Source organism: Helobdella robusta (assembly GCF_000326865.2).
Source record: "Helobdella robusta unplaced genomic scaffold HELROscaffold_7, whole genome shotgun sequence".
In the NCBI taxonomy this organism is placed as follows: domain Eukaryota; kingdom Metazoa; phylum Annelida; class Clitellata; order Rhynchobdellida; family Glossiphoniidae; genus Helobdella; species Helobdella robusta.
In genome coordinates this window covers 4,667,590-4,682,810 of record NW_008705398.1, presented here as the reverse complement: position 1 = coordinate 4,682,810, position 15,221 = coordinate 4,667,590, and the positions used below count along the sequence as shown (strand labels likewise).

At 34.3% G+C, this 15,221-nt stretch overlaps 2 protein-coding genes across 2 annotated transcripts in view; one reads left to right on the top strand and one right to left on the bottom strand.

Annotated features, from left to right (window-relative positions):
* HELRODRAFT_145107 (hypothetical protein) overlaps positions 1-5,664 on the top strand; it is a gene marked incomplete at both ends in the record, with an annotated part of 10,615 nt that extends 4,951 nt beyond the window's left edge. The window contains one exon of the mRNA XM_009031005.1: positions 5,581-5,664. Coding sequence (XP_009029253.1) covers positions 5,581-5,664 — 84 coding nt within the window. The remainder of the gene's footprint in view (positions 1-5,580) is intronic.
* Positions 5,665-10,858: 5,194 nt separating this feature from the next.
* Positions 10,859-13,801, bottom strand: HELRODRAFT_165126 (hypothetical protein; the record flags this gene model as incomplete). The annotated part of the gene is made up of 4 exons (XM_009031004.1): positions 10,859-10,972; positions 11,603-11,688; positions 11,855-11,995; positions 13,729-13,801. 4 exons carry the CDS (start codon positions 13,799-13,801, stop codon positions 10,859-10,861), a joined length of 414 nt encoding a protein of 137 aa, XP_009029252.1.
* Between the last annotated feature and the right edge of the window lie 1,420 nt (positions 13,802-15,221).

Below are 15,221 nucleotides of genomic sequence, written 5' to 3'. Positions count from 1 at the left end.
ATTGTTATCTTTATGGCTTCTGAAATTGCGGCATTAGTTTTGCAATTGCTGCCGTTTCTCTTCCTTATTATTATTATTATTATCATTGTTATTATTGTTATTATAATAATTATTGTTATTATTATTATTATTATTATTATTATTATTATTATTATCATTATTATTATTATTATCATTATTATTATTATCATTATTATTATTATCATTATTAATACCCAAATCGCCTGCCCAGTGGCTGGAGGCTAACACATACTTCCAGCTTCATCTAAAATCACTACCAGGAAACGACAATCTTGATGACTTTGTTGACGCGTTTCAATCTACAATCTATGGCTACTTTGCCCAGAATTATGGCACCATCAAATACAAATCACAAACTGATCTACCTGCTGACACAAACAAATCGGTCAAGGAACTAAAAAAAGAGCTTAAGCAACTAAAAATATTAGGCCAACACAACCACAACTTCGACAACCAGATCATCAACACCAGTAAGACCCTTCGTTCTAAACTACTGTCAATAAAACTTTCTAAACATAAAGGGAAAAAATCCACAATCACCACTCAACTAAAACAACAATTCTGGTGGGCATGCAAGAAAATATTTGCAACAACAAAAAACATGACACCACTATTCAGCTCGATCGATTGTTAAAAATATTTCTTCAATATTCTAAACAACATCAACAACAAGAAATATCAACTCCCTATTTGGGCACAAAACGCAACAGCGCCCACAACGCCCTGCAACGTCAATCCTCCTACCTACCACGAAATATCTGCAATAATCCACAAATACAGATCAAAATCATCACCATGTCCGCTAGATCAGATCTCAATTATTCCATTTAAAAGATGTCCTACATTGCGCACCTTTCTCCACAAATTGTTTACGCAATGTTGGTTGTCCTATAGAATCCCATCATGCTGGAAGAAAGGTTTCACATTGCTTATTCACAAAAAAGGTGACGCACATGATCCGGCCAACTTCCGACCTATAACACTTCAACCTACGCTCTAATAAATATTTTCATCCTGCATTAACAACAAAATGTACAACTTTTTAGAATCAAACAACCTCATCAATAAAAACATCCAAAAAGGTTTTTATCCGAAGGTGGACGGACCGAACTTACCCAGCTTTTATCACACATGATCAATGACGCTAAAAGACATCAAAGAACAATAATTGTCATTTTGTTGGATCATAAAAACGCTTTCAGCGAGGTCAGCCACGACCTAATCTCATCCACTTTAGACCATCATCATATACCGCCAATGATCGCTGATTTAATAAAATTCACATACGCCGACTACACCATATCAGTTTCGGGTTGCGATCAACTTACACCTCCTATCCGGGTCAAACGTGGCGTGCTCCAAGGGGACCCTCTTTCGCCTCTGCTGTTCAATTTGTGCTTCAATCCTTTAATGAAAATACTGGAAAAGCCTGAATATCAACAATGCGGCTACATTTGGAGACCTACAGCCAACTTGAAAACGAGAGCATGGATGCAGTTTGCCGATGATACGTCAATTATTGCTAACAGCACGGAAAGTGGTGTAACAAAACTGGTATGAAAATAAGATTAGATAAATGCTCATCATTCGGCATGAGGAAAAAAAATGGTGTTTACGAACAGTTCCTTCCAAAGCTGACCATAGACGATGGAACTATTCCTCAAGTCGAAATAGAGGGGCACTTCATATACCTTGGCAAAATATACGACTTTGAAGGAAAGGGCACAGAAGCCAAGAAACTGCTAATCGGTAAATTAAAAGGTTTGTTGTCGGTGATCGGCGAACTAGATACGTCAGCACAATGGAAGCTCCAAATTTTAAGACGATACATACCATCACGACTGGCTTTTGAGCTTAGGACATATTGAAATCCCGGAGCTCACGGTTTGCCATGAAACCAACTTTCTGAAATCAAAGGACTATAAAATGGCGAAGTATCCCCATAATTTGCAAAATAATTTGACTAATAATTATAAACACTCTAACGTTACAATTAATACATTTGAAATATCCCCTTTAGGTTTTTTTAATACTTTTGATTTGTCTTTTATTAATTTAATATGGACTGATGATTTTATCAACAACCTTATTTATACAACAATTTCATCGTCATATAGTATTTACTGTGATAGAAATGCAAATTGAATGAACCATTTAGGACTAACCTTCTCTCGTTGTACACATCCTTTTTATAAGATGACGATGACGAGCTTCGGAGATTATTTCAAGACGTTTTACTATATACATATATATATTAATTTTGATTATCATTGACAATTATTGTTTTTTTTCCATGTACGTTTTTACGATGAAAATAAAAAGGTGTTATTATTATTATTATTACCATTATCATTATCATTATAATTGTTATCATCATTATTATTATCATTATTAGTAGTAGTAGTAGTAGTTATTTGTATTATTATTATTATTATTGTTGTTGTTGTTGTTATCACCATCATTATTATTGTTACTGCATTATTATTTTCATAACAATAAAATTTATTATTGTTATTATTGTTATTGTTGTTATTGTTGTTAATGTTGTTATTGTTGTTATTGTTGTGATTGTTGTTATTTTTGTTAATGTTGTTATTGTTGTTAATGTTGTTATTATTGTTATTGTTGTGATTGTTGTGATTGTTGAGATTGTTATTATTATTGTTATTGTTGTTATTGTTGTGATTGTTGTGATTGTTGTGATTGTTGTTATTGTTGTTATTGTTGTTATTGTGATTGTTGTTATTGTTGTGATTGTTGTGATTATTGTTGTTATGTTGTGATTGTTGTTACTGTTGTGATTGTTGTGATTGTTGTTATTGTTGTCGTCATCTCGCTTTGTTATTGTCTTCCGTCATTCCGTGCTGGTTTTTTAACCTATTTTCATTTCCCATTCAATCTACGGTGCTATTAATAATAGCAACAACAACATAAAAACAATAATAATAATATTCATAATAATAATTATAAAATAACAATAATCATAATCATAATAATGATGATGATGATAATAATAATAAAATAACAATAATCATAATAACAATGATTTTGATAAAAATAATAATAATAATCATAATAATAATCATAATAATAATAATAACAATAATCATCATAATAATAAAATCATAATATTTATTGTTATTAATATTTTACATTGAGATTTTTTCATTAATGAGATTGTCATTAGACGAAGTATTATTGCATTATGTGTACAAATATCAGCAATGATTGTGATATTACTGTTATTATTATTATCATCATTATCATTATCATTATTATTATTATTATTATTATTGTTATTATTATTGTTGTTGTTGTTGTTGTTGCTACCATCATTTTCATGGTTGTTGTTTAATTGCTCTGCATAAAAATTTCCCTTCTTCGACGTCCACGCGATGATTCAAATTTGGAAATAATTAAAAATTAATACACACACATACACACGCACACACATACACACACACATGCACACACACACATACACACACATACACACGCGCACACATACACACACAGACACATAAGCAGACCAAGTGCTGTTATTATTAATCCTAACTGTCATAATGTAGACAAAGCAATGATTTTTTTCATGCCGCATTCGGCAGTAGCTGATAGCCCCGCTATAGTTATAGTTATTATTGCTACATATAGTAAAGAGTTATTAAATCATGCTAAGTTTGATAAGAATGAGTAGAATCGAATCAATAGAAATACCCCAGCAGTTACCAATGTTGATGAGTGAACTAGGGCAGATATAGCTGCAGGTAGCCACCTACTAAATGGTATTTGGGCTCTCTTTGTTAGTGCGGCAGTAGTGATTATTAATACTTGAATTCAAAAGTAGTCATCAAATACTCACATAGATATCACATTTCAGTGGCCTTGATTTAGTGTTATACCAATTGATAGGAGAATTATTACATCCCCAATACGATTTGTTATAGCTGTAATTATGCCTGCAGCCAAAGATTTAGAGTTTTGGTAGTAGATAACTAAGATGAATGACACAATACCCAACCCATCTCACCCTAATAACATGATGATTATATTTGGAATATAGATTAAAAGATTTATAGACAACACAAATAACAGTACTAAAATAGTAAATCGGTCAACAAATTTATCTTCTTTTATATAAAGGTTGGAAAAAAATAGTACATTACCTGAAATAAATAATACAGCAGCAGAAAACAATACCCCTTTTATATCAAGTATAATAATAAAATTTACTGGAGTTAATATTATAGACAAAATCTCCCACTCAAGAATAATAATTTTATTAATATGTATTAATCATGTTGATACGATAAATAGTACAAAAGAGAGTATTATTAGGATTTTAGGGCTATAAAGGCTAATTGACTTTTTAATCATGAAATAAGACATTCCTGTATTCTTGAGTCCACAACCCAGAGGTTTTTTAAAATTAATTGTTAAAGGTGCACGCACAAACACACACATACACACGCACACACACGCATATAAACGCATATACTCACAAATGTCTAACATCATTATTGCCGTCGTCATCTACGTCATCATCGTCACTATCTTCTCCATCATCATCGTCGTCGTCTTCATCATCTTCGTCTTTATTATCATCATAATCTTTTTCTTCGTCATCGTCACCATCATCATCTTCATCTTCATAACCATCTTTATCATCATCATCAACGCCATCACGATCTTTTTCTTCATCAACGTCGCCATCATCATCATCTTCATCATCATCATCATCTTTTTTTTTCATCATCGTCACCATCATCATCTTCATCATCATCGTCACCATCATCATCACCATCATCCTCATCTTCATGACGATTTCATTTTCAATTGCTCCTGTAAAATCAACATATTTTTTCATGAAAATAATATTTATATAATTATTGTTTTCAAAACATTTCTAGCTGGTTGTCGCCGAGTCGTCATCATCGTCGTCGTCGTCATCATCACCACAACAAACATCATCACCATTGTAATCACTATTTTAATCATCAGTTTCCTAATAAATCAGTATCATCCTCATCATCAATATCATCATCGTTATCATCTCAGTCATTAACTCATTCATCATCATCATCAACATCCTCTTCGTCATCATCATCGTCATTGTCATCATCACCATCATCATCGTCATCTTCTTACATCTGAGAGCAACATCATTATTACCAAAGCACACGACAATCAATCATTATTTTTCATCATCACCGCGTTATAATTATTGTCATTATTATATTATTATTATTATTATTGTTGTTATTATTATTATTATTGTTAATGTTGTTGTTGTTGTTATTATCGTGCTACTGATGTGACGAAATTGATGGCTATGCTAATTGTAATCTTCTTGATTAGTATAATACATGGCATCATCACCGTCGTCATCATCATCATCACCATCATCATCATCATTGTCGTCGTAACATCATTTTTACTATCATCGTAGATTATGATCACGTGAGCATTTTTATTGCCACCGTTAGAAATTTCAATCATCATCATCACTATTACTATCATCATCACTATCATCATCACTATCATCATCACTATCATCACCAGTATTACAAGCGTCAAATGGAGATGGCTAAGAAAGAATATCTGAAGCAACTTGCCATCTACCGATCCACCCTGGCCGCTAAGGTTGTCCTGATGACGATGGTGGTGGTGATGATGGTGGTGGTAGTGGCAATGATGGTGGTGGGGTGGTAAGGGCAATGATGGTGGTAATGATAATGATGGGGGTGGTATTTGTGATGGTGGTGTGTTGATGATGACGGTAATGTAGTTGATGGTGTTGATAATGATAATTATGGTGCTGGTGATGATGACGATGGCGTTCATCAGCACTTTTGATATCTCTGGCCGTCCCCCTCCCAGCTCGACAGCTGAATGTTTCTCACTCCAATTTTATTCTCCATTATTTCCACAATTTTTTTTCCTTTGCTTCAAAATTGACGGAAGTCCGACGCACTTTCGACCATCGATGCAAGGAAGCCACTGAAGTTCATTTTCGAACCTCACCACCGCCCATCCCTTCAAACGAACGAACGAACAAACAAACGAACAAACGAACGACAAAACGTTAAAAATGTTGGCAGTTATCGGAAATAATTTGGCTTAGAGCTTCTTCAAAAATATCTTCCGTGTTATCAACAGTCTTGTCATTATTGCCATATTTTTTATCCAAATCGCATACCTTGATTTCCCAATTTCAAAAAGTCTCTTGTTCGCCTCGCCACCAATTTCCAAGTCTATCCATAATTCCGACGCCCTGCCTCACTCATAATACTAAAATTCGCACGCCCCAACCAAGCAGGAATCACAAGCAATAACCTCGAACGGCAACGGCGGCGGTCCCACAACGACCACCCCCTCCGCGGAGACTCCGCAGAGTCTCGAGGGCAACGCAGACGACAAGACTAACGACGAAATAACGTCATCGACCACGGCCAGCAGCAGCAGCAACAACCAGAACAATCCAGACCTGTCTGCCACATCGGCAACAACCTCATCCACGAGCGGCGCAACCTCGCCAACGACAACTTTAACGGTTAACAACGCCGAGCCACAGGAACAACAACAACATTCGCCACTACAGATGTCGCCCATGAGTCACCAGCAGCAACATCAACAACAAATGATGTTAACGCAGCAAATGCAACAACATATGTTGCAACAACAAATGCAGCAGCAACAACATTCACATTTGCAACAACAACAACAACAAATCGTGTCGACAAAGCAGCACATATCAGATCAACAACGATTGCAGTTGTCACCGAATCGTTTCGTATTTATGCAACACTACCCGCCGCAACAACAACAACAGCAACAACAACAACATTTCTTCCAACAGATGTCACCCCAGTCTTACAGAGCAGCTCCACAACACATGCTGGCCCGCCACCACCACCAACATCGTCCATTCCCCCCTCCACCCCACCTCGATGACCATATCGGCCTGAGGATTCATATGCCCAACTACAACAAGGTGATCATACTCGCAGGGGTGATGATGATGATTAATATTATTATTATTATTATTATTATTATTATTACGACGATGATGATGATTGTGATGGGGATTATTATTATTATCCAATGACACACACATAATCACAAACATACACTCGGCCACAACACAGCCACACTTTTTCACGCACATGCACGCACTCTTTTACACATACACACAGAAAGAGGGAGAATGAGAGAGAGAGAGAGAGAGAAAAAGAGAAAGAGAGAGAGAAAGAGAGAGAGAAAGAGAGCGAGAAAGAGAGAGAGTGAGAGAGAGCCAAACACACGCGCGCACACGCACGCACACTTTTTTACACACACACACAGAGCCAAACACATACACCCACAAATAATGTGATAATAAGTAACGAAGGAATGATGATTCGATGAATATGTGATCGTAAACATTCATATTAATAATAATGCCAGGATTTTTTATTGTAAAAAAACATCACTAATGTTTTTTTTATTGACTTAGTCATCTTCCTCATCATCATCATCTCTATCATTACCATCCTTATCATCATCATCATCACTTCATCATCGTCATCATTTTCTACATCCTCTTCTTCATCGTCATCTTCATTTTCATCGTATCATCATCTTTATCATTATCAACCTCTTTTTCTTCTTTATCATCGTCTTCATCATCCTTGTTATCATCTTCATCGTCATCATCATCATCATCATCTTCTTCTTCTTCATCATCGTCATCATCATCATCATCGCCATCATCATCTTCATCGTCATTATCTTCATCAACGGCATCGTCGTGGTCTTCCTGGCAGCCAGCATTCATAAATATAATACAAGTTTATTGGTCTTCTTTTATCAGATTTTCTTCTATCATGAATTTATTTGTTGTCCTCATCGTCATCGTCGTCAAAGTCATTATCGTCATCATCATAGTCGTCATCACATCGTCATCATCATCATTGTTGATGCCACAACAAAAATAATGTTATCATCATCGTCGTCGTCTTCACTACCGCTTAATAACTATCATCATTACATGTATATATATATATATATATATATATATATATAGTTATTAAAAAATATCACCGCATTTTCCGCATTGTTGAGTTTGTAACTAGGTTTTTCATTTTTTCAAACAATTGTTTCATCAACATTATTCAATTTATTCGAATTAATAATGAAATTTTTAATTATTTTAGACTGCATTTTTCATATGTACTTTTACATAGAAGCTTTTTTTCGTAGCCTTTACCATCATCAGTGTAATAGAGTTTGTGATATTTTTATATGTTATAGTTGATCTGGTATTTATAGTATTTGTAACAAAGGAGCTCCAAGTTCCATTGTTTCTTTGTGTGAGTGATTTCTTTGTTGGTAGGATCGTTACAACTTGTTGTTGGATGTTTATTATTACAGGGTTTCTATTTTCTATCAATAAAGCCTTTGCCATTCTCATATTGCTTATATTATGGTTGTAATATAACACTTTGATATTTGAGTTTAATACTTACCTTGTTATTTTTATTTGGTGTGAATCCATTAGATTATTCTTTATTGCACCATTTTACTTATGCATTGTTAACCTTCTTGATAAAGTCGTAGTGGTAAATCCCATATATTCTGTGTTTCGGTGCCTACAACAATCAAAAGAATATACTAGATGACTGCTCTTCATTATCGGTTCTGGTTTAGTATTGCAATTGTTTTTAAGAACAAGGGATGGGGTTTGTTGTTCGTGTAATAAATCCTAAGTTTTAATTTATCATTTTCGTTGATAATTTTTACATTTACCGTTTACAATCCTTTTACAATATTATTTATTTTCTCATCGGTCTTATAAGCTGTCGGCATCGTATTTTTGTACACGAATGGATGAGTGAGTGAAGGAATGAAGAAGCGGACAAAAACGAATGACAAGAGAAACAAGCAGCGACACACACGTGTGAATAATAAACGAACAACCGAATTAATGGCGGAAGGATTATAAACGATCAGAAAATAAAACAAAAATGAAATATAGATGGCTTCCCATTAATTTTATTCTTTGTTCCGTAATTGAATGTAGGTTATAAGTAAATGATGGCCTCAAATTTATTTCCGGAACCATTTTTGACGTCTGAACGTTTGTTTAGTGAATGGGTATCTCAATTTTATTATCATCATCATTTGATAATTTTCCACTTCCATATAAACCAACGAATGAAGTTTTGATGTTCCAATAAAATTTGAATTCCTGTTTGGAGGAGATTTCTACTTGAAGTTCATCTTCTTATCGCGCCTCATTCGCCAATCCTGCGATCACGTGACGCTCTTGTTTAGGAAATTCAAACATCGTCATCGTTGTAATATAAGAATGAGGCGCAGGGCTATCATCGTCTTTGTTGTGTGTGTGACGTGCAAGCTGAACCGCGGTTCGTTCTCTGTTTGTTGATTCGTTTCTAATCTTTCTACAGGCTGCCTCGTTTCGCAACGATTTTGTAGTCTCTGTCGTTGACAGGTTTTATTCAGCCACATTGAGATGCATGTATTTTTTCACGCCCATGGAGTATTTAACTTATATTTAAACTCTAATTTATGCTGGATGTTAGTTTAATTTTTGTTCATTATAACTCAGAATTTAAGATACATGTGGCCATGCTATCATTATTTGCATTGTGTTCAATTTTCGCCAACAAACTCTTGTACTTGCATGCATTACATACAAACACGTGCATTACAAACAAACACATGCATTACATACAAACACGTGCATTACATACAAACACGTGCATTACATACAAACACACAACACACTGAGAATATGTTTGCTATTGCTCAAACATGCATACATACATAGAGTCATACAAATAAGCATGCATGCTATGATACAAAAACGCATGCTCACATGCAATCATACAAATATACATACATGCATAAACGCAATCATACAAACATGCATGCATGCACGCACGCAATCATACAAACATGCATGCATGCACGCACGCAATCATACAAACATGCATGCATGCACGCAGTCATACAAACATGCATGCATGCACGCAGTCATACAAACATGCATGCATACACGCAATCATACATGTCTACATTAAGCATATTATTCTCCGGGTCTTTATTTTAATCAATCAATTATTTCTTTGATCAAAAGACGCACGGAGGCCATTACAAACATATATAAATAAATTAATGAATGATTGCATGAAAGGTTCAATGAATGAATGAACGAACGAATGAATGAATAGAACGCTCGAATGGGTATATGTAATATTTGACGCATATGTATATGATATATATAGACATATTTTTATTCAAAATATATACACCATCATATAGAGAAGAAGGTGTTGATGGATTGTTGCACGGTAAACCAGACAAATAAGTTGACTTGTCTGACAGGTATATGGATAAAAAACATTAACTCAACCTACATACATGCATTGTGGGTGTGTTGTCGGTCGGTCAAATGGATGGATGGATAGGTGGAGGGACGGACGGACGGACGGATGAATGGATGGGTAGATGAGTGGATGGAATTATACCTGATCCCTTGACCGTTTTTAAAAGAGTAAACACGAAGTTTACAAATATTTTGAAAAGCACAATATTAATAAAATATTAATATTATTTACCACGACTAACGAAATCCTGCTTTAAATATTATTATTATTTGTCTTGCGTCACTGAAAAATGAATGCAAGATGAATGACAGATGGATAAATAGATGGATTGATGAAATTAATGATGAAATGAATAAAAGATAGAAGGAAAGAAGCGATTCGTCATAATTTATGTCAAATTTCCATTAAAAAGACCGTTCATATGGAATCAACAAATTGTTTGGTCATCCTCATCTTCTCTGCATGCCTTCTCTTTCTTCTTTTTCTTCTTCTTCTTTTCCCTCTTTCTTCTTCTTTTTCTTTTTCTTCTCCTTCTTCTTTTTCTTCTTTTCCTTCTTCTTCTTCTTTTTTTTAATGTTGTTGTAATGATGATTTTTTTTCAATTTTCGCTGATGTCACTGATGATATTGATGTAGGTAATGTTATTGTTTTGATTGAGGTTGTTGAAATTGATGTTGTCGTTGTTGATGTCGTTGAAGTTGTTTCAGCTGATGTCATTGATGATGTTGTTGTAGTTCAGTGGTTCTCAAACTTATTTCTACCACTGCCAACTTATAGGAAAAAATTTTTCTAGTGCCACCTCAGCTTTAAAACAATTCATTTGAAAGAAATGTAATAAAAGTTAGCTTAGTTAGAGTAAGTTGGTGTATGTTATAATAATAATGTATATTAGTCTCGTTTATTTTAAAATTATTTAAATTGTGAAAGAAAAAAAAACAATTAAATACAGTTTTACAAAGAAAGAGTATTTTTAAATCCAAGTTGAAACAAACAAACAATTGAGCAAAAGTGAATTTAATGTGATGGGTGAATTTGATAACTTTTTATAAGACTGTTAATATCAGGCCCAAATTTATTGAAAAACTTTCTTAAATCTCCAAGTTTATCAATTATCTCCAAGCTGTCACGGCACTCAATCCGCGCTCGCACAATTAGGAGCATGGAAATGCAAGCAAAATCGTTGGACAACTGACCACAATCCAGGGTACAACAAATGGACATGCTTTTTCAGCCAAATACATTTCCTTGCGTCTGGGAGATTTTGAGCTTTGTTCACAAACTGACAATAACGTTGATGGGTATCCGCATGGTAAGCATGGAACAAGATTTTAATTTATTCAAAGATATGGTTTTTGTAATTTCAGCAAAAAATGATCAAAACATAAACAGAAAATTTCTAAAGTTCTCAAATTGTGTTAAAACCTGTCACCGCCCCCCAGTAAAACCCGCCCCCCAGTAAGACCCGCCTCCCCAGTATCGTCCACTTTGAAAAACACTGTTGTAGTCGATGTTTTTTTTTCTCGTTAAATTGCATACGTTGATATCCTCTCCAATGTTACTAATGTTGTTTATGTAACTCTGACGGACTGTGCACGTGGTGGTGTGGTGTGGTTGATGGTGGTGTGGTTGATGGTGGTGTGGTGTGTTTGATGGTGGTGTGGTGTGGTTGATGGTGGTGTGGTGTGGTTGATGGTGGTGTGTTGTTTTCAAGATTTCTCCTATATTACTGACAAAGTTCTCAATTTAATGTTAATTTGAATTGTTATACTATTATTATTTCAACTGTATTTATAAATTATAAATGTTGTTGTTGCAACTTATTGTTGTTATTGTTGTTTTAGCTTTGGTACTTCCCAAATGTGTGTTCGGCAGGCGATGTTGCCACAGGTGAGGACGAGGATGACGATGAGGATGGCAATGTTTTGGTTGTCGATTTAGATTATAATTAGGCTGTGGCGAATGATGGTTAGCGCCGTGCTGATTTTTCCTGACATTTGAGGGTTGATGGATGAGTTTGTAGCCAGTCGGCTTATCGTAATTCTCTCTGCTTAATGACAAATTTAATAATATTTACGCAAGTTACGACGCTGCGATCGCAACCACCTTCGCTGTTTTCAATCTCCATTCTTAACACCTTATTTTCTTATTTTCTAAAATGCTGGCGTTTTTACTTCCACCAGACTTTCCACTCCTCCAACCACTGCATGCACGCTGCTGCACTTCCGTTCAGCACCTAACCCCATCTCACCAAGGCATCTTTTGACCTGAGCTCTCACTATAATTTCTAATATAGCAAACTTGTATTAAAAATGTTTCCATTTAAATCGGGTTTTCCTTTATTTATTTCCTTTATATGAGTTTACTCGTTTCAGACTATTTTAACTTACAACTTTTAATTTCTTTTCAAATGGTTTCGCAAACCTACAAAGTTTTCAACTGTCCGAACACGTCACAACCTACCTGACATCATGTCACAAGCATCATGTCGCAATTTAATACATCAAAAGGTCGATCAAACAATATATCAATGAAATGTTTGTAACAGCTTATTTTCTTAATTATATCCATTTATTTTATTATATTCAACTTAATTATTTATTTAATTATTATTATATAATTTTGTTATGCTATTTACACACTAGTAATTGTGGATTCGTTTGTACGTCTATGTTATGCGTTTAATATTTCATGTAGTTTTTGAAGCTGTACTGTAGTATATATTGTACATTTGTAAAACCTGACCATGCAGTTACTGATTAAACACGGAATAATTAATTCGCATGCGTGATGAATTTTCTACTTTAAATAAACAAACAGGTGTCTCGAATGGACGAGCTGTTGATGACTTCCCAGCACCAACGACCGCCAACCAACCAACACCACCAACATCAGCAACAACCAACTTCTTACCTGCCATTCTCTGTCGAACCAGGATATGAATTTGTTCACTATGACTCACCCTATATGGTTTCCAATGTAAATAGGTAAGAACATTTTTAGTTTGCAGACTGGCTAGCTCATTAACTGGTTAGTTTGCTGGCTGGCCTGTTGGCTGGTTGGCTTGCGTGCTAAAATGACTGACTGGCTGGTTGGCTGGTTTGCCAGATAGATATCTATTCGGCTGGTTTGCGGTCTAGCTCATTGGCTGACTTGCTGAATGGCTAACTGACTAGCTGCATGGCTGGTTTTCTTGCTCGGTAGTTGACTGATTGGCTAATTTGACAACTGGATAACTATTTGTTGATTTAGCTAAAAGAATAATTTATTAAAACGCAAAATTTTTCCTAAATTGAATGTTGATTAATTTTTATACAGAAACCTTGAAATGTGTCCAGAAAAAGAGCTGCTTGCCAGGTCGAAGATATCATAAGAACAGTGCCACAGTTGCACATTGTATCGTTAATACTACACCATATCTTATACATGTTATTTAAGTTTCTGTCACATGACTGACTAACTAACTGTATGATAGGTAGGTTCTAGCGCGCTGCACGGGTATCACTGATACCACTGATACAGGAAATTTCAGTTTGAAATGGTGTGCCATACAAATAGTATTTGAAATGGTATGCCATACAAATAGTATATGACGCAACAAGAATTCGATTTAAATTTTTTGCGATTTATATCCTTCAAAAATTGTAAATAATGTTGAACGTTTTACTTTGCAGCAACAGTTAGCACCGCGCTGAATAATTATTATTTATTTCACAAGGTAATTGATTGATTCGTTCATTAATTAGTACGACTAACTGATGATTTTTTGTTCGGTTAATGGTAAAACAATTGAAACTAATTAATCGCAAAGTTATATGCATTTCTCATTGCTCGGTAATTTATTTTAATTAATGCAAAAAATTAAATGAATTATAATAATATGTTAATGTTATTATCAATTCTTCTACTGCTACTGCTAATTTTTAATGTTCCAACATAGATAATAGCGAAACAAGTTTATTTAACGAAAAAAAAACAATTAATTAAGTAACAAATTTAATTATCATTATTATGATTTTAATTAAGTATGGACATTATAAACAATGAAATAATTTTTTTATTTCTATGCCAACGTTGAAATAATTAAAGTTTATAATTATTTAAATATATTAATTTTCACCGATTAATCCATCCATCTATTGATTAGTTTTAAATAATTTGTTAAATAATTTATTAAATAATTGCATCTATAATGGTTATTAAGACAATGTAATTATAAATGCAATTGTTAAGGCAAGAGCTGAGATATAAATCTCTTTCAATATTAGTCCTTTCATGTTTAATAAATTTTAAATAACGTGGGTAAATTTGAATGTCTGTCTGTGTCTGTCTGTCTGTCTGTCTATGCATGCCTGCCAGCGCGATGATGTTTGCTTGTTAGTATCGCATGTAGTTGGCCCTACCAGCCACAACTTATTTGCTATATATAGTACGAGATTAAATGACTTCACTGAAGTTAAATTATTCATTCTATCTATTACGACGAATTGTATATATTGTTAGATGCTATCTGGATTCATTTTATTAGCAAAGATTTGTCTACCTACAACTTGTTCACACTGATGAATGTTGTACAAAGATTAATGTTGTGCACTGATGAATGTTGTACAAAGATGAATGTTGTGCACTGATGAATGTTGTACAATGATGAATAATGTTCAATGATGAATGTTGTTGTACAATATCATATGATGGACATCATCATCTTTTCAGTCGCCTTCGTTCGATGATGAGACGGATTCCTAATTTCAAAATAAAAAACCAAGTGTGGAATATTTAATTATTGCTGTGAAATATTCTGCATGAAATGATGCC